Source organism: Sparus aurata, chromosome 6, assembly GCF_900880675.1.
Source record: "Sparus aurata chromosome 6, fSpaAur1.1, whole genome shotgun sequence".
NCBI lineage: Eukaryota > Metazoa > Chordata > Actinopteri > Spariformes > Sparidae > Sparus > Sparus aurata.
The window spans coordinates 18843002-18865206 of record NC_044192.1 but is presented as its reverse complement, the minus strand read 5'-3'; the positions used below and the strand labels follow the sequence as shown (position 1 = coordinate 18865206).

The 22205-nt window shown below is 40.4% G+C and overlaps 1 protein-coding gene across 15 annotated transcripts in view; it reads left to right on the top strand.

Annotated features, from left to right (window-relative positions):
• The window catches only part of cadpsb (Ca2+-dependent activator protein for secretion b), a 77357-nt gene that overhangs the window by 39218 nt on the left and 15934 nt on the right, over positions 1-22205 (top strand). For 3 of the 15 annotated variants that reach the window (XM_030419246.1, XM_030419237.1, XM_030419236.1), the window contains exons 7-20: positions 2391-2502; positions 4046-4185; positions 4584-4650; positions 4994-5102; positions 5879-6091; positions 9408-9419; positions 12449-12585; positions 12669-12856; positions 14032-14133; positions 14237-14300; positions 14399-14522; positions 15851-15919; positions 20378-20484; positions 21697-21726. In XM_030419246.1, the coding sequence (XP_030275106.1) occupies positions 2391-2502; positions 4046-4185; positions 4584-4650; positions 4994-5102; positions 5879-6091; positions 9408-9419; positions 12449-12585; positions 12669-12856; positions 14032-14133; positions 14237-14300; positions 14399-14522; positions 15851-15919; positions 20378-20484; positions 21697-21726 (1474 nt within the window). Of the gene's footprint in view, positions 1-2390; positions 2503-4045; positions 4186-4583; positions 4651-4993; positions 5103-5878; positions 6092-9407; positions 9420-12448; positions 12586-12668; positions 12857-14031; positions 14134-14236; positions 14301-14398; positions 14523-15850; positions 15920-16905; positions 16939-20377; positions 20485-21696; positions 21727-22205 lie in introns of all 15 variants that reach the window. The other 12 variants (XM_030419247.1, XM_030419240.1, XM_030419248.1 and 9 more) reach the window with 9 other exon arrangements.

Below are 22205 nucleotides of genomic sequence, written 5' to 3'. Positions count from 1 at the left end.
TAATTGTTGCAATTTCACTTTGTTAAATGAACGAAATAGAGGTTGAAATAGTGAACACTGCCATGACAATTGTTTTCTGTTATTGTCCCATACCTCTGCTGTTTGTTTGGTCATTTGAGCCACTCGAGCCGCACGCAGGGTTTCATATATTTTGCAGAAGGAGCTGTCGGTGCTCAGCGCTGTCACATCCATTAATAGACCTCACATTGATCCACAAGGTCACCTTCGTGACAGCACAATGCTTCCCCTCTGAAATCAACACACTCGCTCCTTGCCGTCTGTCAGCAGCTTCTCTCGGCTCTGTTGTGTTGGAGCTGCAGCATCTTCGTGCGCGTTAGGTGTGATTTTTTTTTTTTTAGGAAAGGTTTGAAGACAAAACAGCTTTTTTAAGGCTGGAAATCGACACCATGTTCTGCATACCCTCATTACGGAGATAGAATTCAGGCATTCATTTTATGTCGCAGCAGGCAGCAGAACATGTTGGCTGCCCCAGATGGTAGCAGAAGTGACAAAAGCTCATATAGGTTGTGTAACATGATTACAGTTAACGTTACATTTTCCCTGTCTTTTTGGTTTCGTTTAATCCTGCAGGCTCATGGAGGTGAAGCTGGTGATGAGGTTTAGTCACTGTTACATTATGTTTACATTTTCTGGAGCTGTTTAATCCTTCCTCCTGTACATACTGGCCACACAGAAGAATTCTGCCTTTAAATGTCTAAAATTAACTAGACCTACACTTTGATTCTCTTCTTCTTCTTCTTCTTCTTCTTCTTCTTCGTCTTTGTCTTCTTCTTCTTCCCTCTCCTCTCTTTAACGTTATGTTAATGAACTAAAGAAAGCACATTTCCTCCTCAGCTCTACTCGGCAAACAACATTAAAGAACATAAGCACCTGACACTGAAAGCTACAGTCAGGTTGATCAACAGGGGTGAAGCTAAATCCACCTTTTTATCCCAATTGTGTAAAAGTCATCTCTGAGCTCTACTCCTGTCAGTAAATGGTTCCCAATCAGAGCAGAAGCTGATGTGACTCCAGGAGTTTTTTCCTCCAGAAGGTCTGACTCTGAACCCAATTCTCTCCTCCCTACACTACAAACACAGCAAATGTCTTTTGTTGTGTTTTTGATGGAGCGATCCCCAGCAGCAGAAATTACATTTTGTGCATTTATAGCTATTTCCGTTGAAGATATAGGGGATCTGTGCTCTCTGAGTTAGACATATCAAGCAGTTATCTTCCAGGGTTGGAGGCCTTTTAGTGAGAGCTTTCTTATTAGTTTTGGCTGAACTTAAGAAGTAATTGTTGTTGTTGAACAAGGACTTTGGATTCTGTCCTCCATCACTTACACTGAGGCATATAAGTTAAATCAGACTTGAAAAAATATCCTCTAAGGTTTTGACTCTGTCTAAACTACTGTCTTTTCCTCTCTGTCATGCTTGTAAAAGTTAAATCTGTGAGCTTAGACATGCAGGTCAGGTGAAGTGGAGAATAAGATGTAGTGTGGTGTGTGTTTTTGTCTGTATCTGCATGTTATTGTAGTACATTTACAAAGAAATATAGTTTCTCTACTCATTTTTAATGTATTTTTATGCCAAATAACTCTGACTTACTTCTGTGTTTAAAAGATGCCATGCATATAAATTGCCTTGCTTCTGAGACATGCCTGCGACAACGTCTGAATAAATATAATACACTCGACAGTAGAAGATAATTTTAGCCAGTCTGTAGCATCTCTCTGCTGCTCCCTGTAACAGAATAATTCTGGCTAATAAGACGTGTGTTTCGTTATATAAAACTCCTGCCAAGTGCAACTTTAAAGATGTCTGGTTGGTACATAAATAGCAGAAATGCATTTAGAACAAGTGAGGCAGAGGAATCGAGTGTGTCTCTATGTGTGTGTGTTTTCTGTGGTTTAATCCTGACTCTGACATCTCTGTGACTCTGCAGTATTTCTTTTATTAAAGACTTCCAGTCAGTTCCCCCCATCGTCTTTCTTCTGTGATGTAAAGATACACTGTGTGTGTGTGTGTGTGTGTGTGTGTGTGTGTGTGTTTGTGTGTGTGTGTGTGTGTATGTGCGTGTGTCATCCCCCCTCTGTTTATGCTGCAAGCTCTGTCAGTTAGCTGCTATTTCCAGACTCAGTTGAAGTGAGAATGTAAACTCTCACAAAACATGGATTTATTTTTTACCTGATTGCTAAATAATTTGTCTGACATCATTTTCTGACTTTTGCCTCAGTTGGAAAATGTTGAGATCTCTCTCTCTCTCCAGACTTCAGCTTTTACTGACGAGTAAAACAGCGATTCAGAGATTGTCGGAGATGAAGTCATTGTGTGTGCCGTCGTGCTGTCATGGAAGCTAACCTCTGGAGTGACTTGTGTTGTGTCTTTCAGCTGGGGGACCCAGGGGGACTTCACCACCACACACCCTCTGCCTGCTGTCAAGGTGAAACTGTTTACAGAGAGCACCGGGGTGCTGGCACTGGAGGACAAAGAACTGGGCAGGGTAACACTGTTTGCTTCACTCCTACCATAACAGAAAACACTCTGATCTCAACGCAGCCATGAGATTACTGTGATCAGGACTCACGTGTCACATAGAGGAAGACCGAACTTGTATCTGACAAGCTTTTTGTTCAGCACATCAAAACACACACAGATGTTTTCCCCCAGCTCCCTTGTTCCACCACACCTCTGTCTCCCTCTATTAATAATTCTCACTCAAAGTGAAAAACAACGTAAACAGTAAGAGCGATAATAAAATAGCACAGCCATTATTTAGTAAACCGAGAAAGTAAATAGCCGAAACAGAATGTATCTGTGTGACATTCTGATTTCAATACCCAATGTGCCCTGACTTAAATGTGATTCTGACAACATTGTATTTGCAAGTTACACACAATATAGAAGTCATCAAAAATGAGAAGATCTTTCCCTTTTCCCACTGAATTTTTATGTGAGCCTTTTTGCAAGTACTGCAAGAGGGAACAACACATTTCGTGTGCACTCCCAGGAAACACTTCTCATTCTGATGCTTTCACATAATACTTGTGTTAGACTTACACCGACTGAATTATGCTGCTCAACTTTCTGTCATCGCACAGAAGTAGGCGATGAAAACTTTTCCCATGGGAAACAAGAGATTTCCCGATCTTTTTCTCTCATTTTGATGCAGGTTATTGTCAGGTACGGTCCACATTGGTGCTTAAAATACATCTTTTTCCCCCCATTTTGCCCTCAACAACAACAATAACAACATTACAGCAGTGAAAAAGTAGGTACCATTGTGATTAACTGGCAGATTTCATACACAGCAATTTGCAAGGGGGCTCAAAAGCTTGTGCTGACTGTGTCAACACTGGTCCCCCTGTCTTCCGAAACACCCTCCCCCCTCCTGCGATCTCACCCAGCTCTCTCAGCCGTCTCAAATGAAGACCCAGCACGACTCCTCCATAATCGCAAAGTACGTCTTTACTCCCTTTTTCCCCCCAACCTTTGAACATTGTTTAAATTTTGAGCTTCTCTGACTTAAATGTAGAGAGAGCAGAAACCTTTATCAGTTCTCCACCCTGCCCTCTCCCGAGGTGTAGGGTTACTGTGATAGACGGTTGAGGAAGGTGGTGTTGGCGGGCCTGCGTTGGGGCAGCGGCGCCTCAGACGTCCCTGTAGTGGCAGTGACCTTGGCTTGTGACAAGGCTCTTTGATCTCCCACTGCAGCAGCGTTGGCAGGAAGGCAAGCTTCCTCAAAGCTCTTTAACTCAGCAAAGAGAGATTAGGCCTCCTCTTCGGGGAGGCAGAGCAAAGCACTGTTCTGTTTTGGGGTTTTTTCTCCACCCTGACTCACTTTAGTCTTTCACTTGGAATAAAAAACAAAAAAAAACAACACAGACACACATAATCACCAGCCCTCCTTGCAAACATGCAGATCGGTGTTGCCGAATGTTGCACAGGATGAGATCAAAGATTCACCTCCTGGACACAAACGCTCCAAAATAATTTATGGAGTTTTTTCTTTTTTTTTTTTGCTCTCTTTTTTCATGCGAGTGCAGGTTGTCCTCCACCCGACTCCCAACAGCCCCAAGCAGTCAGAACTCCACAAGATGACTGTGACCAAGGCATGCCCAGACCAAGATCTGAAGATCAAGCTGGCCATACGTATGGACAAACCACAGAACATGAAACACTGCGGGTGAGAGGCGCGCTGCCGAGCGTGATGTGGTGATGCTCCTGTGTGCCTTTTCATTTTACCATGTGTTTCTTATAGAACTCCAGCCCCTTTCAGCTCCTTGGCCTCATTTCTAGTCACGTACCATGGAAAAATACTCTGAAGTGCACTACTCCCCCTGGTGGATGATAAAGTGTACTTTAGATTTTTTTTTTTTTAATTAGATGGTGCCAAAAAACTCAAAATATTGAAGGCAGCATAAATCATGTTTTATTTATATAACAGTGATGCTTTTCATCTAAACACTTTTCTTTCATCAAATATAATGAACTGTTTGCAGCATGCATCAATCAGTGCTTGTTTTTCTGTTATGACACAAGGACTGGCTTTTGTCTCCCTGTGTGTGGACGATGTTTTGACAGGTATCTGTGGGCTTTTGGGAAGAATGTTTGGAAGCGCTGGAAGAAGCGCTTCTTCGTCCTTGTGCAGGTGGGTTATCGTGAAAAAAGTGTTCAAATGTTCAATCCAAATCGAAGCAGCAGCGACATTCTTACTTGAGGTTGCTTCTGCTGAGGCCATTAGTGAGTTTTAAAAAGATTCCTTTGAACTGGCTGAGTCACAATATTGACTGCTTCTCCAAGACAAAGATAGTATCTGCACATATTTGTGTCGTTTTTCATCACCGATGTGCAGGAAAATAGGGCATTTTTTCAAATGTGTTCTTCATTTTTGTCATTAGAATAACCAATGTTTCAAATATCAATTCAAGAATTCAATAAGTCTGCTTTTTACTTGTTGATGGTGAAGTCATCGCTGATCCTTTGTGTTGCAGGTGAGTCAGTATACGTTCGCCATGTGCAGTTACAGAGAGAAAAAGTCAGAACCGCAGGAGCTTCTCCAGCTGGATGGTTACACTGTGGACTACAGCGACCCCCAGCCAGGTGAGACGACACACCTTTACACAGTGTTCGGTCGTATTGCTCTGAAGTTCCACAAATATTCTTTTTTCTCTTTAAAAGCATCTCAAAATAAATAAAATGCATTTTGCATTTTCAGCTTTTTTAGTTGGTCAAATTAAATTAAAACTCTTACAAAATGTTCAAATTTAATTAAACATGTAATCAATTAATAGATGACAGTGTAACTGTTTCTAATTACCTTTTATTGTATGTAACCTGGGCTGATTATAGTTGCTAATTTGTTTGTAATCTGATTACAGAATCCTAATTACATGTAGTCTATTAATACCCAACACTGCCTTTACATGGTTTAACTAGAGCTGGGCAGGTTTTATATTGATGTCATATCTATATAGTGATATGAGACTAAATATAATCATAGACTTTGGATATTGTTATACCATTATATGTCATAAATGTTGTATTTTCCTGGTTTTACAGGCTGTATTACAGTAAAGAGATGTGATTTTTTGAACTGACCGGACTGTTCTACTTGTTTTAAGATTTGCCTTTATGCACGTAGTCAATATATTGTCATTACAGATGACTGTACTAAAAGTCGTACCTACAATATGGTTGCAATATAGCCCAACATGTATGAAGTCTTGAGGAGATTTGAGGTTTATATTGTTTATCGTGATATGGCTTAAACATATTGCAATATTATTTTAAAACCATATTGCCCAGCAGCTAGACCTACAGACCCACACACACTGTAAAACACTGACTACTTGCTCTTTACTGTCCCGTTGTCTCAGGCTTGGATGGTGGCAGGGCTTTCTTCAATGCAGTGAAGGAAGGTGACACTGTGATGTTTGCCAGCGACGACGAGCAGGACCGCATCCTGTGGGTCCAGGCCATGTATCGCGCCACTGGCCAGTCCCACAAGCCTGTCCCACCCACTCAGGTCCAGAAACTTAACTCCAAAGGGGGTGCCTCGGCCCAAATGGACGCTCCCATTTCTCAGTTCTGTAAGTAGCTCGAAACACAACACGGTCACTTGTGCAGAAAGCAGTTTTTTTTCATCCACAAAGCAGCGAAAGCTCTAACCCATAAATGTCTCACGCCATGCGCTCCACACTGCAGTCACAAAAAAATACGTGCTGGTAGAACTAACACACAAGCACGCACACACGCCTTGATCTCTCACAGATCCCTCCAGCATCTGATGGACTTCCACTCATTGTCACCACTCCCACAGTGTTTAAAGGTGCAACTTCATGCTATTCCATCAGTCTGTTCGCACGAGGAGCAGACTGATGGAACAGCATCAGTGTGTTCGCAAGGAACAACCAACCCAAAAAAGACTATCATACAGCAGCAGGATACGTTCTGCAAACTTTGCATTAAAAAACTAAATAGGTCACCACACATAAGATTTGAACATTCAAGCCTGCTGGGGTTGAAGTCAGACAGGCAGTGCCAAGGTGTGCTGCTCTCGTCCTAACCGCTAGGCCTGTTTTAATCAAGTTATAGCTCTAGAGGGCAGCCGTGGAGGCACCCACAGCCCTGAGACAGTATCTCAGACGGTTCCCTTGTCACCGAACGGCCCAAGCCAGACAACTTGTCTATAAAGCTTTAACCAATCTGTTGCTGTACTTGCACCTCTAAGCAGCCCACAGGTCAGGTAGCAAAGTGAAGGTAAGACTGTCTACAATAGTGTGGCATCTGCACCAACTTCTGTTGTAATCGTCTCTTGTGTCCCCCCCCTCACTGAAGAAGGGAAAAATTCTATTATTTTTGTAAGTTTCGCTGTAAAATTTGCTAGCAACATTTTTCTTCACACGATCTGAATCTACTCAAGTTGGTTTTGACCAGTGCTGTCAGTTAATTTCTTATTTTAGGGAAATTAGCGCCTCTTTGCCCATATCAACACTAACATAGACCTCTCTGACCAGCTGAACTTAACGTCACATACTTCTTACCAATCCACAATAATAGATCCTGCTATTCAGAAAAAAAACTTTTTGTGTGCATCTTTTGACTCCATAGTTTAATAATTTCTTCTTTAATGAATAAGAATCGTGTTTTTTTTCTCAGATGAATAGTAGAGAAAGATAATTGGCATTGATTACTTCCGCTCAAAATGGTCACCTAGGGTTCTAGTAGTACCAATAATAATTTTAAAAAGGCCCCAAGTTTATTTCACTCTCTGTTAATTGTTGGAGTTGAACTATACAGACATGAATTGGATCAGTTACTCAGAATCCTATCACATAAATTCTATGTTGTTTCTCCATTGGTTTCTTTGTCCAGTATGTGATCGTTCTTGTGGTTAGTTGACTCCTCTGATGCCAGCTGTTGCCATTCAAAGCCTCCTCACAGTGGCACAGACCTCCTACCCCCTCTCCCTGAAACATTGTGGCACACCACGCGTACATGTTTCACCCCCTGGTGGTCTTGAATGGCACTGGGACCATAACATACACAAGCCCCTCCTGACTCTGCTGCAGTGGACTGAACATGAGTCCTATGAAGGTTCTGAGCAACAGAAATTGTTTTTCCTCTTCACCCAGTCATTCTATTCATTCAGTGGTTTAGTGCAGATCACATAGGAAAGTGTTAGTAAAACACTGTAGCTTATCTTGTTTAAAAAAACAAAACAAATTCATGTCACATGAGGATGTCATACTGTTCAAAATGGATTAAAGGAGTACTCCAGTGAAATAAAGCTAGGGGACTATAAAGGTTAAGATTCTGACTTTTAGTTTGGATCAAGCCAAATATCACTGGATCCTATGTTTCCCATAATGCAACTGGATAGCATATTTCAGTAAATCCCTTAGTAACATATAAAACGCCACTTCCTTGTATGGCATTTTAACCATTTGAAAATTATAAGATGCGGTCTGTCAACTAGATGTAGACATTCTGTAGGGTGAGGCCTAAAACCTCCTCACCGTACCGTGGGAGAATTGTGAGGTAAGTGAGGTAAATTTGATTTAAAAAATCCTACTCCTTCCTTGAGTCAAATCTGAACAGACAGACACATACTGATTATCCAGTGTGACTTCCACTTCATGAGGATGGTATTATCTCTGATGTCCATTAAAACAGCTCCCGGACAAGAGACTTCAGCGGTTGCCAAAGAATCATTGTGTTTTTGTATCAAAGTAATCCAGTGATGGTTCTCATAGCTGTACATTGCAAACAGGACCCACTAATAGCTAATTCTGCACTTTAAAGGCAATATTAAGGTTAAGTAAGGATTTTAGATGAAATCACTCAAAATTACCTGAAATTATCCACCAAATATGAAGAAATAACATAAAAACATAATGACAGTAGAAGAAAGTAGAAGGATGTGCAGCTCTTCACATGAAGAAAACGTACAGATCCACCAGGACGCGGAAGTACGACTACGATTTTCCTTAAAAACTGTAGGTTAGTTGCAGCTGTTATTATTCTTGGCGCCACATCATCTCTCCAGATGGAATTTGAAATCACGGACCAGCGCAGGTGATGTTAAAATCACTCCACCTCCCCCGGAGACATAAATCCAGTGCGAATGAGGCTTAAAACTTGACAGACCTCCCCCGGAGCCACAGAACGACAACAACTGTCAGAGGCGCTTACCGTGTCTGGAAGACCGATCTCATAAAGTCAGCGGAGTGCTCCTTTGAATCATGTTAAATTTTTTTACTCAAAGAAAATTATTTACTCTCACCGTGTCATCACTTGATTTATTTCAACTTCTCCAGGACCTTCATAGTCTCTTACTTTTTATAAACGTAAAAGACACAGGCATCTTCTACACATCAAACTGACTCGGGGGGTTTACTTCATCGGGTAGGTGTATGTGTTTGCCAATATCCCTTTTAAAAAGTAACCCTTCTGTTTGATCTGCAGTCACACCGAGTGACAGTACTTAATGTGTAGCTCTCGACTCCTTAAGTACTTGTCCAGAATCCAGAATGAATAAACTGCAGTGGAGTGATGAGGATCGTAAAATCTCTCTTCCTCCCTCTCTCTTTCTCTCTGTCACTCTCTGTCCCGCTCTGTCTCTCTCCATCTCTGTCTCTCTCTCTGTCTCCCTCTTCTCTCTAATATGCCTCAACATCTGTTGTTCACATATCCTCACATGTACTCACACACCACCACCCACAAACTCTCATGTTGGTATAGGTTGTTGTTTTTTGAGTTGTGTTTTCTTCTTCATGCTTTGCCTGTACCCTTCTTCAGTAATGCAGCTGCTAGGTCAGGGTCTCTCGTGATTGCTCTCCTCCAGCCTTGTTGCTAGTCTTTATGTTATTCTGGTTTGTCCCTTCTTACCCTGCTGTCTTCTAGCTGGACTCAAGGGTAAGTGCTTCCCTGTAGCCGGCACAGCTCAGATAATCCCCGCTGATTATCTGACAAATGCAACGTTCTCTCTCTTCTTCTCTCCCTCTTCTCCTTTTTCACGTCTCGCCTCATGTCTTAGATATTAGTTGATAACTTTTTTTTGGTTGTTTTTTTTTTTTTTTCGACGACCTCAACTTGAGGATCTAAGTATAAGCATCCATTCGTGCCAGCATAGGATGCATGTATTTTATTCTAAGAACTTATTATTTGACTCAGTAATGGTTAAAGTTGATATTATAGTTGTAACTGCATAATTGCCTTCTCTCTTTACTCACATTGGTGACCGGATCCCTCAGAGTAAAGCAACACAATGATGATTAGGAAAGCGCAAAGTGCAAAATTCCTGATGTTATGAGAAAGATTTAATAGAAAACATATAAAATTTCAAAGCAGCGAGACGAAACTTAGAAAACATATCTGATGTTTGTATAAAAGCGTTAAATGATGAAAGTGTGTACAGAGTGTGAATGATGGCTGTGATGGAGTTTTTTAATTTTTTTCAAAAATATATTCCCGTGCATGAGTGAAATTTGTTTTGACACTTACTAAGTGTTGATCATGCTTTACTTGAGAGGGCTCAAACACTTTTAGTTCTTTTCCTTTGAACTTTTCTTGATGAGAGTTGGCAAATATGTACGCGGAGTATTCTGAATGCAAAAAAAAAAAAAAATGAAAAGAAAAAGACAAGGAGTAGCTAATGCCGCCCCTTCTGACGATAAAATACTCCGGACCCCTCCCCCCTCCTTCCTCCTCTTACAGTAGATGGGCCTTGTAGATAGAGGCTAGACCGGTGTTACACCTCCAGCAAGGAGAGATCTCATTTTGATTTTTTTTGACTGCCCTTTGTTTGCCTGAATAGGAGAACACCTGTGTCATGTGTCCATACTTTTGTACAAATACAGGAGTTTTCATTCATCCCCCTCCCCCGTCTCCCAGAGAATGATACAGTTTTGCCTCTGTCGGCTTCATGCTATCTACCCATGTACTTGCACCAAATTGTATTGCTACCCTTATTAGAGTTTCTCCGGTAGTGGTATGCCTGTTAGTGTGCTCTGTAGAGATCATGAATACACTGCAACATATTCAAGTATTGTCAACTTGCAAATGCGTAGAGAAGAAAAAAAAAAAGGGAATGCCAAAAAAAAAAAAAAAAAAAAATCATTAAAAAAATGCAAATTTGAAAATGGGTCTGCAGATGTGCATGACAAAAAAAAAAAAAAACTCATTGAAAAAGTCACACTGTGTTCCAGCATGTGATAATTTACCGCCTATTCACTTTTGGAATCTGGTAATTTTTCTTTATGGTTGAAGTCATTGCTGTTAGTGATAATGTTCCTGTAGTATTGAGTGTATTCTGGACCTAAATACTCCACTTCCTCATTTAATCCAACCAAAGGAGATGTAGCCCACTCACTATGTGTCACAGCCCAGCCCCAGGCACCTTCACTCACTCTATGGATGGTTTCTCACTTTTCTCAACACTGATCCAACAGCATCACTCCCTCTGTAACTCGAGTGATTCTTCCTCTTGTGGTCATCTCTCGTCTCACTGCCCCATTTAAAAAGGTCGTCTCACCCATCGGAATCCTCTTTTCGTCTTGTCACTGTCTTCTCATCCAGCACTCTGGCCATCGTCTTCTCTCTGTGTTTTCTAGATCTGATGTGTTGACTCTCCTTCTCTTCCCCATCTCGACTTCCTGTACCTGTCTCGTCCCTCTTCCTTGATCAATCTCTTATTTCGATCTGCCACATTTTCCTTGTTGTCTCGCAGGTTTTACTTCTTAGATTGGAGTAAATAAAAGCTAATTTTCTGAGGTTTAACCCTCTTCTTTTTTTGTTGAAAATATCAGTGAATGTTTAGCACCCGTATGACACTCCTTCCTTTCCCCTTTCCTCTTACTGACCTGGAGGTAGACGGATGTCAGTTTTTTTCTCTATTCGGTTTCCCTGGCCCTGTCCTGCGAAGATCAGGCCTCCACCTCCTGCCCTCACCCTGCCCCCGGCCCCAACTCCCAAATCATCATCACTCATGTCAGTGTTTCATAGACGTGACACCCGTCACTCATAGAAACTGCATCTCTTATCTATTTTGAGTCATCCTCGTACCCTTTGTGACGTCTCTGACAGCTGTGTTATTTATCCAGCACAGGACATCACAGTCAGTTTAGTTTAGTGGATGTTCGTTCAGAGAAGTACAGAAAAATGTATTATTCCATCAGTGTTTCCATCACCCAAGTTTCATTATAGTTTCATTGCTTTCCTTCCTCTTTTTTTTTACTTTACACAAGTTGATGTTACTAATATTCTTTCTTCACCGAGTTTCACAAAGCAGGTTTAATTTTTTTTCTTCTTGATACAGAGAAGGTTAATGGCAAAAGTTATGAAGCAAGACAAACAGTAAAAAAAATCTGAGTAATTTAACTGGTTTTCTAGGAATAATAACAACTTTTTAGGAACTTACCTTTTTTCTTGCATTAGCACTTTATAGTGTGCCTCTGCAGTGTGTTCAGATTAATTATCCTTTTGCCATCTTTCTGTCTTTTTTATATAGCACACGTCCAAATATTTGTCAGGACCTGAGTGACATTCAACAATTGCGAATGGCAGAATCTATTGAATACATTAAGAAGAACGCATCTTATTCTATTTAACCAGCACCTTTTTCAAGCACGCTTTGGATATTCAGAGATTTATTTTGCCCCTGCAAAAAACATCAGGGAATGTGACATACGAAGATGCATGCATGCACATACAGTAGAAGATCGATAGAATCCCACCCACCAATACATCAAATCTCTTTACGCTGTCTGACACAATGCAAGTTGACAATGTAAGCTGTAAGTGTTTATAATTTGCCCTTAGAAGTAGCAAAAAAACAGAACTCCCTGGTGTTTCTGTGTTGTGACGAAGACTTGCTGTTTGCCTCCACCTCACTGATGTCCTCTCCTCTGAACCGTGTTCTTTCCCCTGTGCCGTTGGCCGGATAGACGCTGACAGAGCTCAGAAACATGGCATGGATGAGTTTATCTCCGCTAACCCCTGTAGCTTTGACCACGCCTCGCTTTTTGAGATGGTGCAGCGACTCACGTTGGACCACAGGCTCAATGACACCTTCTGCTGCCTGGTGAGTGACTCTCTGATACATTTATGGCCGTGGGCTAAAAACGTTCGGTAATGTAATCCACATTTCTTGTTTGCGTTTTGCAGGGATGGTTTAGCCCAGGCCAGGTGTTTGTCTTGGATGAGTACTGTGCCAGGAACGGAGTTCGAGGTTGTCACAGACACCTGTGTTACCTGCGCGATCTACTGGAAAGAGCAGAAAGCGGGGCTATAATTGACCCAACTCTTCTTCACTACAGCTTCGCTTTTTGTGCCTCCCATGTCCATGGGAACAGGTGTGCCCTAATCCCATTTCTTAAAATATGTTTGTAAGTGAAATTGCTGATAGGGCTGCATCCAACAATTATTTCCATTAGCAATTAATCTGCCAACTATTTTCACAATTAAACCAATAATCTTTTATCGTCTATTAAATGTCACAAAAGTGTGAACAATTTCACTACAAGAGCCCAAAGTGACATCTTTAGATTGCTTCTTTTGACCAGCCAGCAGTCCGAAACACTCGACTATCATAAATGACAAAGAAAAGCAAAAAACCCACACATTTAAGAAGTTTTAAGGACCAAGCTTTTGACATTTATGCTTTAAAAATGACTAAAATGATTAATCGATTATCAAAACAATTTCAGGCGATGCATTTTCTTTCGACCGTTGCAGCGCTGCAATCTGCTTTCAAATCGTGTTCAGCAGTTGACCAGGATTTGAAAGCACATTAGGATCACAACTCCCTGGAAACGAAAATAAATTGTATTGCTTTAGGCAGGCTGAGTAGGTGGACACCATAAACACAGGACACGACCAGAATAGAGAAGTCAGCCCCGTCAGAAGCATCCTAGGCATTTTTTTTTGTCTCCCGTCTATATAATTTTGCCATGCTTATGTTTATTTATGTTCTTTATGTCAATTTTTTGCTTTTTGTCTGACATGTGTTGTCGTTAATCACTTGCACATCTCCGCACATTTCCTTGTTTTCTACCATTTTTCTCTGTTATCTTTTCCCTCTGTCCTTTTTGTTGCCATAGTCTCTTACTGTCCATATTATTCATCCTCCCATGCGTCTGTTAAAGTCAGAGAGGGCAGCAATTACTGGGGGCCGCTGGGCTATGAGGCCCTAATGTCCCCAAAGAGCTCCCAAAGCCCAGATCCACGCACTGCCTCTAAACAAGCACGAATATTCAAGTTTAGAAAGAGAAAGGATTCCAAAAAGCCACCCTTTCCAGGGCCAAAAAGGTGAGACTTTGTGATTTATTTGTATGTGTAACACAAACTCAACTCAAGAAACAGATCTCACACAATTTGCATACAGTTCCTCGGGGGGGGGGGGGAAGCTTTCAGCCAGCGTCTGTTCATTTATTTATTTTTGCTCCCGTCAGACTCAGACGAGAGGTTGCATAACTTGAACTCTGCAGGGTGTCAGCTGGGTTAAAGTATGTGGGTGTGATCCTCATAGGCCAGACGGGTTGAGCACAGTGAAAGTGGACGAGAAGGAGCGCTTTGAAGACATCAAGGAGCGGTTGCGTGTGATATTGGAAAACCATATTGTAAATTTCAGGTAACTGGCAACAACAGCGCATTACCTCAAGTCACAGAATATTACACTGAATGCTGTTTTTTCCGCTGTTGTCACATGTAATGTCCATATCTTCTACTTGTAGATATTGTTTCCCCTTCGGTCGTCCAGAGGGAGCACTGAAGGCCACTTTATCTTTGCTGGAGAGGGTTCGTAAAGATCTTTTTTCTTTTCTTTCCCTGTGGAGCAACAACCGTGATATAATGAGGAACAACGTTACATCATTCCTCTATCATGTGGCCTGCAGGTCCTGATGAAGGACATCGTGACCCCGGTTCCCCCAGAAGAAGTTAAAGGAGTGATCCGTAAATGTTTGGAGCAGGCAGCTCATCTCAACTACGAGCGGATTAAGGAGTATGCTAAAATTGAAGGTAACCAGAAACACACAGCCCAACATCGCACAATGACTGCTGGAGTGAGTGTGTTAATGTTGTGATAACAAAATCAAAGTGGAGATTAAAATTTAATTTTGAAGGGTTTCAGATTGAAATGCTCAGTCAGTGGTTGAGTGTGGAGTAAAACGGGAGTAAAGGACCACACATAATTCTTCTAGTCTTCCTATTTTTCGTTACTCCTGTTTTACTGTACTTGTCACTGTTATTTATCGTTTTTATTTGCACAAGGTGAACTCCCATGGTATACGGTGTATTTGTGTCCATATTCCAAATGATTTTGTGGCATCCCAAATTTATTTGTGACACTTTTTTCGGTCACTTTTTTCTGTCTCTTAGTGCAATAACTCTCTCCTTTTTTTCAGGCCTGCTTTAGCTCTGTGCTGTTCTGTAGGTCAAGTTGGCTTTTGTGTAGAGGTGTGTGAGTAAAAATGCATTCAAATCCAAAGCCCTGATAATCTGTCGATGTGCTGATCTCTCATTGTGCCTTGACTATTCAAGCTGTGTAGTATCTCGGCCTCTGACATTTTGATGATTGGACTGTGAGTTCAGCTGAATGTTCCCTTCGACTTCCAGCTCCCAGTCGATGCACAACACTCCCCTCCACCGCTCCCATTATTTTACTGTAGCTGTTACCTCTCTGATTCCTCCAGCTGACTCTGCCCGTCCCCCCTTTTACACCCCGGCCTTGAAAAAACAGCAGCTCTCTTGTCACCTCTGTCTTACAACCTCTTTCTTCCGTTCCCTTGCTGTCTGCGCTGCTTCTTTTTCTCCTCCTGTCCTACAGTTGTGGGCTTCGTCCCAGTTATCTCTTTGTTTGACCTCTTGACTTGCGATGTGATAAGTGGCTTTTGACCAAAAGAATGCTGGGATTGAACATCTGCAAACCAGCATCAGCCACCTGCATGTGCTTGAGACATGACAACATGGCCTTTCTTTATTGGCATGGATTACATATCAAAAAATTACATCAATGGCAAGACATCGTATGATGTCTTATTCTCTCTTGCTGTGTCTTTGCATATTTACATGGACAAACTGATGTTTTTTATGCCTTGAAAGAAATCCCTCAGGGTGCTAAAGATATTAAGGAGCTAACCCTTACTATCTTGCCATGCTGTGTGAATTTCTGTCCTCTTGAGGCGCCTGGTTTAAAAAAAATAAAACAAACATTTGGCTTTGCTACCGGGCCTCCTGCCCCGCAGAATGTCGTTTTCACCTGGACAGCCCTCTTCCCATCAGCCTCTGACCTCCATCCTTCCCACCTCTGACCCCAGCCTCTTGCATGCCCCAATCCTTTTTTATAGGGAAAAGGAGGGAAATGTATGAGCACCCTGTCTTCTGCTTGGCGTCTCAAGTGATGGATTTAACCATCCGTGAGTACCTTCATCATCCTCTCCCTACCCACCCACCCACTCTCTCCTCCTCTTCCGCCTTCTTTTCAAGCGCTCTCTCACCTCCATCTCCCCCCTACCTCTGCTTTCTCCTCAGAGATGTTGCTGCTGCCATGCTTGTTTTTTATCCGTGCCTTTTGTCTGTGAGAGTGAGTGGGGAGTGCGCCAGTTGAGAGATCTGAGCACTGCCACACTAAATCAGTCTGGGGTCCTTCTTCTTTCTTTTTTCTTTTTTTTAGAACCATCTGTTTGTGATGGACATGAATGAGCAGTCTGGTCTGTAAGCTTCTTTCTTTTGGTTGGATGCCCGTTCCTTTGACTTGAATGCATTTTTACATTGCTTACATTGTTATCTCCTCCAGTCATTTGGTCTGATCATGTGTCAGTGGTGTGCTGTGCTGAACAGGTAGGCTTTTTCTTCCCACCGTGACACCAGAGATAGTGAAGGAGCGTCTGTCGACAGAGCTATTGTATTGGGAGGACAGAAGAGGGTAGGGCGTATGGACTTCACAGCTCCTGTGTGTGTGTGTGTGTGTGTGTGTGTGTGTGTGTGTGTGTGTTAAATGGAATTCAAATCAACTCAAGTCACTCAGTGTGTCCTGTTGATGAACTGGCAGCTGTTTGTGTGTCTTACCTGTTTACAAGAGTCTGAGCTTTGTCTGTCTGTTAACAAACATCTTATCACTATTTTAATTTTCCAGTTTTCCACAGGCCAGTATCTCAGAGTTTCCGTTTTTTTTATTTTTTTTTATTGTGTGTCTGTGACGTTTTGTCTGTTGCCTAGAGAAACCTCACTCCCCGGAGCTGAGATCGTCCCAGCAGATTCTTTGAAAGGGTCACATGGTGATGAATGACAACTCTGAGCTCCAACAACCCCCCTCCCCCACTGTAAAGTGATAATAACCCCGGAACAGTGCTTATTCTAAACATCTCCTCTTTATCTCTTCTCTCTCTTTTTCTCGCTGAAGTTGAGAAAGGTCAAAAGGATCAAAAGGATCCAGGTGAACTTAGCTTGTGGTTTAGCCACAGTGCACACAAACATGTACACACACACACCCCTGATCCCCCCCCCCCCACGCACACACGTATTTTGTGAATAGATGCATGCACAGAATTGACTATTATACACACATGTAATATACATTGAAGTTCGAAAATGTCTTGGCATGTTTCCGAAGCATCCCTTTTTATAAAGTAAATACGCAGAGATTGTATTACTTTATATCATTCCAGGTGTGGTTCAAGGCTGTTTAGTTTGTTTTTGAAGTTTTATTTCCATTAAATTCAGCTTCAGTGCAATGTCCTGTGCATTATATGGCTGTATGTTTCTGAAAAATATTAAAGCAACATTTTTGCATAAGTAGTGTAGAGTAATACAATCTCTCACAAAAGGATAAGTCACATATTTGCCTACATGTTAAAGTAAAAATTAAAAAAAGAGACATAAGCAACATTTTTAATGTAACACTCATCATCAAATGGAACACATATTGGCATACATTTCAACTAAGGATCATCTTTATGACAGTTCGATTGTGTATGTACATGAGTTTTCCTAATGTATTATATTTCATTATATGATCGTACATTTGAATCAAAATTTACCCACCATTTGAGACACGTAAAGGTCAGTTTAACCATATTCCTAAAAATAAGTAAACATAAAAACTCTTTGTGCTTTGTGGTATGTAGTCATGCAGATAGTTATGGTTTTTATTGTAATTAACACTTAGAGTGCTCCTTAACTTTATCGTCCCCAAGAGATGACAAATTGTGCAAAACATCTAATAACTAGAATGGAACTCAGCAGAGCGCATCCATGGCCCAAGAGTCCCCTTTAATTCAACCGGGCCTAATACGACATAAACTAAAACATATTTAAATCCCCTTGATCAAGATTTTTATTCAGATATTTATATTTAATTTGTACTCACTCATAGATACCAGTCAGCTAAACAGGCCTTGTTTTTTCTTCAAGATCCAGTGTTCCCTAAGAAATTAAGTCAAATGTTGAAAGATGACATAACTCACAATGTTAAAGAAGGTGAGAAAATATTCCTGGGTCCGTCCCCTGGAGCCGTACCACAAGTTAATGGGTCCTGCTCTGTCCAACTTTCTTTGACATCCATTCAGTAGCTTTTGTGTAATCCTTCTGATAAACCAACAGACACAGTGAAACCCTAATCTCCTTGGCTGGAGGTAAAAAAGGTACAATTAGAAGCTAAAAAACCCACAACACAAGCTCATTTAAAACACTTTACATCAAGTGTCAGCAAAAACTAAAACCTAGAATACATTTGTCTATATCCAACTATCCATCAACTGAAACTATTGGCATGGCTAAATACCACCAGGGTTTAAAACATTTTTCAATCTTATTTGTCTTATGTTTCTTGTTATTGTGGTGAACTGGCCCTGATTATTTTAAATGCCACAATAGACATAATGTAGATGTACTGTATATCATCTAATGATAAGGCATTCATGGTCCTTATGAGGCCTGCTATGCCTTTTTTCTAGACCTAACCGTATAAACATCAGCTTTTCCCTTCAAAGGGCATTTTGACCGCAGAATATATAGTTACTGTAATACAAATCCATGTGATCTATCCATTAGCGCAGATCATATGTCCCTGAAGACAATGACTCCATTATTATCTCGGCTTGTTAGATGTCTTAGATTTCCCCCAATGATGAACTCAACATGGAGATTGAAAGCGTAACAAAAACCAGGGTTTCAATTTTACAAACAGGACCCAAAAATAGATGCATATCTCTGTTTGGCTGGAGTAGAAATGCCCTAATACATTAAATATTTTAGAAAATGCTACTACTCATTTAGATAATAGTGGAAGTAACAAAAGAGTCCCAGTCAAAATTATAGTCAAAAGACCACCAATGTTTTATGTAGAGTTACGTATACATGTGCTTTTGATTTCAGACTTTGTGTAGCCATTCAGTTCCATGTTCAAATTATTCCCATATCATATCACACAATCGTACCGTTGGAATAATCCCATTTCATAACATGTAACTGTGTTGTTAGCAAAGGTACAAGCAAGTGATCTGGAGCTTTTGCAAATTATAGACCAACGTTTCATAAATGATGAGAAGACCAACGTAGCTTTTAGTGTGCAAAACTTTAGTCAGTGGCACTGTGAAAATATTCATTGAAATACATTGGTTAAAATGATTGAAAACATGTTTCTGAGATCATAACTGATTTATACGGAACAACGTGCTTAAAACATCGGATCAACCGGACACATAATGCATCAGGCCGTGTTTAGAGTCTGTTTGCTACGACATGCTTCATTTAGTAATGAAAATTATCTACAGTTATATAAAAAAGATGAAATTAAGTATAAATTGGAAAGGCATTGCAGAAAATGTATTTACATACAATTATGCTGTTGCTAAATTTAATTTCAATGCTATGTTATATATTTATTCGTTTATAGAAAAATGTCTGCATGGATATTGATCAAGTCATTATAGCTTTTTACTGATTTCACTTTAAATCTACAGACGACATAATGAAGCAAGAATGCCACAAAGAAATGTAAAAAGAAAATACAGAAAACAAAAGTAAATGGAAGTAAATAGGGGTAAAATGCAAACGTAAGTTAATACAGAAATAAATAAAAAAGGAAAAATGATTATAATGGGTAATAAAATGGAACGTTTAATGCTAAAGTTGTGGTATAACTACAAACTTCAATGAATCCAAAGTAAAATAAAGACAGAAATATTCATTTATGTCACAATTTATAAATAAATCAATGCCTACGTACAAATGCCTTATTTTTTAAATAGTATTTTTTGTGCAAATTCTTAGAACATAATTTATTAATTTAGCCATTTGTTGATCTTCCTTTATTTTGGATTTTGGCACTTTCAGTCCTCAATATATAGTAACATAAATAGTAAGTAAATCAACATAAGAAAAAAGACGAGCACTGAATACATCAACAGTTTAATGGAAAACTTTAAGCAGAATGAATGAAATATTTTTGCAGTGTTTGCCCATGGGTGTTTTTTCCACTATGCCATGCAACAGCTCCTTACACAGATGGCTTATTCAGTACCGCTTCATGATATGCATGTTTCTGATGCCACTTGCACCTCCATCTCAACGCCACTATTCCTGTGCCTGATACTCTTCCAACATAAGTCTGATTATCCCGCAACCACATCAGCTCTGTTGCTTTATGTCATGCAACCCTAAAATGCATATAGATGAGAAACACGCTTTACTTGTTAAAGGGGTTATGGTAGGTAAACATCACAGTGTAGGCACTGTGTTTATACTTTTATTAAACAGTCAAAAATATAGACAGGAAAAATCTTCTGAATAGTCAAAAGAAAAAAAAATCCCCCTGGAATCCTTCTCTGTGCTTGACTAACCACTCATCCCTCACCCTCATCCTTTTGTCTCAGAGAACGTAGGCCGCTTAGTCACGCCTGCCAAAAAGCTGGAGGAAACAATTCGCCTGGCGGAGTTAGTCATAGAGGTCCTCCAGCAGAACCAGGAACACCACGCGGAGGTGAGTGAGAACCCCCTCCTCCTCTCCTCCTCAAAACACTTTCCCTCTATACTCTCACTCTTATCTCACTCCGCCCCACAACAGCGAGTTAGTCTTATTATCAGTCACTCTATAAATAAAGCTGCTTTCATCTATGGGTAACGGAAAAAGAAAAAAAAAAAAAAAAACTTCCAGAGATGAATTTAATTTAGGAAAGCTCTAATTGGTGTTCGATAGACCATGGTTGCATGGATTTAGAGCGTAATGTTTGAGCAGAGACTGTAAATTAGACAGAAAATGATATAATGTATGCAGTTATTTCCTCTAATCACAGTCCACAGCTCAGTGATGCAGTGTTACATAACCCGCTGAAAAATTGGTTAATATTTTATTCAAGGTAATCCAGACTAAACAGAAGGCGGGAGGGTAAACAGTAAAACAGGCTGACAAATATTACTTGCATCTTTTGCGTGATCCTGACACATAATTGAAAAAGGTTCGGAAGGTTGACGGTTTAAAAATGTTAGCCCTTGGTACAGTTGGAAGTCCGAAATGGCCAGTGGTGGAAGAAGTACTCAGATATTTTACTCAAATTGAAGTACTAAAGCAACAATATAGGAATAAACTATTAGAGGGGTACATTTGAAATCCTGGAGAAGTGTTATCAAATAAATATACTGAAGCCTCAGAAGGCTGTATTGTATTGGTTTGTTGTATTATTTCTAATCTATTTCCTTTTTTGTGCAAAAAATGGATAATTGTGTTTTCACCACCTCCTTACGGTAATTCAATTGAGACCATACAAGAAATTTAGAGGGGAAATGACTTGATCACATCTCAAACGTGTTGTCTTGTTGGGTTTAAAAGCAAGAAAACAGTAAATTGAATTGATAACAATGCATTGTATTTTAAGAATGTAAAATTTTAATCTGAAAACCATTAACTATAAATGAAGTGTAGTGAAAGTGTATGTAGAAAATGCATGCTGGAGTAGAAGTACAACACAAAACGGAAAAATACCCAGTTAAAACTGTACCTAAGTACATTACTAATAAATGTTTCTTTCCACCACTGAATAATCCCATGATTGCACCCTGCTTGCTGCATAAACACTGAGCTGATAGAAAAGCATGATGAGAATGTGCAGTTGTGTGGACCTGAAGGTGATCCAGTGTGATCTTAGAATATACAGATAAAGCAGATTTATTCTATCTCTCTGAATATGCTTGACAGGCGGCAGTCACAAGTTCTGGAGATCAATCGGTACAGTATTTTTATTTCTTTCTCCTCTTCAGTCCCCATCACGACCCCCCTGTATGGCATGTGCGCCACTCTGGCAACAGGCACTTTTTCTAGACACAATGAGCTCATAGATACTGTAGCAATGGGTGGGTTTTGTAGGCCATAGAAGTGAGAGCAAACTTGTTTTGTTAAAAATTGAAAAGGCACTTTTAGCTTGCACAACATAATTGTGATCATGAAGCATGTTCATTGGGCCATAAAGAGGTTTCCTTTTTCTCCAAGCATGCTGAACAGTAAATTTCCCAAAGTATGCTCCATGTGAACCTTTTTGAAGTTTGATCCACCATAAACATTTGTTTCCCCCTCCATCCAGCGATTAATTTTCACAGTCCGCACTTGTTCAAGCATTACTCCCCCAGCTTCTCCTCTTCCATCCCTCTCTGCTGTCTATTCTTAGTTTCAAAACCCTTTTAAGAGAAATGCCTCAAAAAATACATTAC